Source organism: Diplotaxodon limnothrissa, linkage group LG3 (assembly GCF_057381915.1).
Source record: "Diplotaxodon limnothrissa isolate DT_005_m linkage group LG3, D_limnothrissa_male_GT1.1, whole genome shotgun sequence".
In the NCBI taxonomy this organism is placed as follows: domain Eukaryota; kingdom Metazoa; phylum Chordata; class Actinopteri; order Cichliformes; family Cichlidae; genus Diplotaxodon; species Diplotaxodon limnothrissa.
Window position 1 is genome coordinate 50,594,912 of NC_140598.1, and position 4,001 is coordinate 50,598,912.

Below are 4,001 nucleotides of genomic sequence, written 5' to 3' on the forward strand. Positions count from 1 at the left end.
AAAACCTTCTGGCAGTGGCATATAGTTTTGTGGCATCCGGTGGAGTTGGACTGTTTGTGCAACCTCTGTAGGGTCGAGTTTTCACCTCACGCTAAAAGCAGTGAAACTGACCATAACCAAAGGAAAACTAGTAAAAAAGAATAGATGATGACAAAAAAAAAAAAATAAATATCAGCATCCTCCACCAATAAAACCATTCCTACTTTTGTGGTTGTCTCATTGTTGGCCCTCTACTGCACCTAGGGTTAATTTCATCTAATTTCATTTATATTAAAGCTGCAGAAACTGATTAACACATAAATATCTACATGAACTGATATTTGTCAGACACTAAATATGTATTCTGTTTATTTGCAAGGAATCTTTATCAAAGAAAACTATTTTTTAAAAAGTCTGTTGTACAACATAAAAATGCATACAGGAAACATAATTTACCACTATTTAAAGCATATGAACAAGTCAGGCTGTAAAACATTTGGCTTCTCTCAATGAAATTCTCTGAATGAAATATAAAAGAAAAAGTCTAACATGAGAGAAGGATATGACTCAGAGAGCATGCTGTGTCTTAGTTTCTGCGCCACACAGGTATTGAAGTTTGTCTGGGAGCTACACCATCACTGCAGGGGAAGAAGTAAGAACTTGTCTTCAAGCACTCAGGAGTGAGTTTCAGACACACAAAGCAGAACTCTTTCTGACAGCGAGGACAGATGATGTTCTTGCAGCCTGTTTTGTCGTGCTCCACCCTCTGACCACAGGTGGGACAGGCCCGGATGGAGGGACAGGCATCAACCCCCTCAACCTGAGGGAGAGCGGTAGTCTTGCAGTTCTTGAGAAGTTCGAGGTCGTGATTGATGCATCCATCGTTGTCACAGCGGTCAGAGCGTGGAGCGCTGCCTTTCCATGGCTTCAAACACTGCCAGCAGAACTGGGACACTTTGTTCTTGTCTGCAGTGCAGATTGTGCACTGAACATTAAGGTTGGTCAGGTCCTCTCTCTCCACATAGGTTTTGCAACCAGGACACTGTTATGACAAACATTCAAGAATTTCATTGTTTTTGGATATAAACTTTCTTTATTTAGAGTCACATGACTGAAACTGATCAGATTGACATTATCCTCACATCAGTGCAGTAAACTTACCAAGTTAGTTTGTTTTTATCATGATGACTAAGAGCAGTGGGGAATTGCTGGCACTGCTTTGACCAAAGCTTAATGACTACATTTATACCACCTTTAACTAAAATACTTTTATCGATAATTTCTGAAACACTTATCATGTGAAAATGTTACCTTTTTTAAGCACAGTTTGAATACTGTGAGTGGGCCTAAGGGGCCAGGACCTGCTCACTTCAACAATGGGCCTATCCTGATTGCCTCAAATATTTTTTTTCAGGTTTTATTTTTACTTATCAAAATAAATGTTTAAATAAACAAAAGACTAAAAATGTTTTTCTTTCTAACAAAAAAGTCATTTATCAAGTTGTCAGCCAAATTATGGCTGGAGAACGGGAGTGAGAGTTAAAAATTTCCGTCTATTTTTTTTTTCTTCATGACAGCGCAGGCGGTTTTGATTGAGATCATTTATTAAATTTACAGCTCAGTGTGTTGATCCTGCTGTTGATATAAATCAGGGAACAAAGAAAATTATCCCCAAAATAGCCTTTTGTTTTGTAGGAGCAATCATTCTCCACTAAACTCTTAACTAAATGAGGTTAACTTGGACACTTACAGTTTTAAATTCACAGTACTCTGTGGCAGCTAGGCGAGCGATGTTCTCTTCAAAGTACTCCATCTCTTCTGTTGTCAGTACTGCCAGCCTGCGCACCTCTTGGTAGGACCACGCTGCATCACACTTCTGTAGCGTACCATTCTTTAGAGCTGGGCACTTAAATTTGTACTGGCCCTGAAAAAGATGTTAAAGATGTAAAGACATCTAATCGATGTTTTTGATAGAAACAAGTTCTAAACACTGGCACAGCATCAAGCTTAATTTAATGTTTCCATTTATGTGTTGACTACTTACACTTAACAATTATGATTTTGGTCACCATGGCTGTTGGTTACATGGTATAAAACGAGAGTTTTTACTTAAATACATTTTTTTATCTTACAGAAAACAAGGCTTAGGCTGCTGCCCCCGCGACCCGGCCCCGGACAAAGCGGATGAAAATGGATGGATGGATGGATCTTACAGAAAATCCTTTTGTTCATGTGTTTATTCACCATAAAAAATCAATAGTAACATTGAATAATAACATAAATATCTAAGCCATTAAATGCAGTAATAGCAGGTCAGTGCATTTAGACATGTTCACCATGAACTACTGAGGTTCAAAGTGAGAAGAAGGATGTAAATCCTTTAAAGGAGACCTCCCAGTCTGTATGTGTGGTGTCTGTGGTGTAGGGTTAGTGTAGTGTCTTCACATTTGAGTGACAACTTTCTAAAAGATCCGATGATCTATCTTGTCAAATTGCCATTGTATTTGCCTATTTAATATTATAAATCCATCAGCAACATTTAAATATAAATTTTGGATGTCTGGATACAGACATAAACCAAAACCTTGCAGAAATGTAGACATTAATTTTCCTACGCAAGCTTAGACAAGAAAACTAAAAGTAAAACTATATGAAAACAATGACGTTATTTGGAACCTGGAAAGTACCTGATCCAACAGGCTGCGACACCACCCAGTGAGCGACTCCGGGGTGACGGCATGGCCGCAGGACATCTCTGCTCTGAGACCCTGGTCTCCTTCCACTGGAGCTGAGAGGAACAACAATATGCGCAGACAGTGAACTCAACATTGTGCTGCAGCTTGCCCGAGAACCTACTTTGCGCAAAGGCTCCGACCCCGGAAATTTAGCACACAAGTAAAATGTTTGTATAAAATACTACTTCATTTGGTTTAATTGGGATAACCAGTGCATTTATTATAATAATTCCAAATCAAATCAAAGTTATTAGAAAGAGCAGAATTAAATGGCTTCAGTGATGATAACTAGTTGTATTTCTTACGTAGAGGATCCAGATCATCGGGCCTGTTGACGAATCTCAGCGTCGTGTCTCTGGGGTCGTATCTTTTCTCGTCGGTCATTTTAGCTCAGAAACTCTCCGTCCTCTCCGTGGATAAACAATCTGTGTCTGCAGTCAAATGAATTTGTTTTTAACTTTCAGTTTCCCCCAGCAGTTACCAGAAGTCACATGACAACGCTGGTCTGTCTTCTTGCATCTGTATTTCACTTTATTTACTCTTTAAATGTGTCCCTACTGCAACACACCTCAATAAAATTAGTGGGTCATTAGCAAGACTACATCCTGAGGTGGCAACTCCTAACCCAACTCAAATAAATTGAAATAAATGTAATAAAATATAAGTGTTTGGGAAATAATGTACTTCTAAAACTACTTTTATTGCACCATGAGCTGCTGTAACATTAATCGAATGGCTGAACTGAAGCATGCAGTCAAATTATAAGCTGTGTATTGTGCAAAAATGAAATTCGTAGGATATTTTTCGCGCTGCTTCGTTCAATTACTTCATATGCTGCCTTCATGATCTTATGTGAATTTCCAATACATCCCAACTGAAAAATATATTCCCAAACCTAATTTGCCGAAGGAGTGCATGTTAGGCTCTGGGTTAATCCACATGTGTTTGTGAGTAAGGAGATATTAGGTGTTCTGCATTCACATTTTTAATAAGTTTCTGAAAAAAAATAGTAATTCGATAATTTCGAGATTTCAAACACGTAAGCAACATTGCAGACCCGAAGAGAAAGAGAAAGTAATCCGGGGCTTTTAAATCCATTGGATCTGTAGATCGCAGATTGTGTCGGGAATAAACTAAGTAGTTCGGAAGGAATGCCTTGAATTAAACGGAAGGTAGGATTCTATGTGTTGTTGTTTAGTGGTTGCTTAGCGTAACCGGTAAAATATGCGGCTTATTTCTTTTTAAGGAGCAGTTTATTCAGCGGTGCAGAAGTAAAGTGGTTGCAGG

The 4,001-nt window shown here is 38.6% G+C and overlaps 1 protein-coding gene across 1 annotated transcript; it reads right to left on the minus strand.

The window, feature by feature from the left end:
- Positions 1-565: 565 nt before the first annotated feature.
- Positions 566-3,098, minus strand: LOC146636461 (putative E3 ubiquitin-protein ligase RNF144A-A). Its single transcript, XM_085349529.1, has 4 exons — positions 3,020-3,098; positions 2,667-2,767; positions 1,730-1,903; positions 566-1,021 (listed from the first exon to the last, which is right to left on the minus strand). Exons 1-4 carry the CDS (start codon positions 3,096-3,098, stop codon positions 566-568), a joined length of 810 nt encoding a protein of 269 aa, XP_085205655.1.
- Positions 3,099-4,001: the final 903 nt, after the last annotated feature.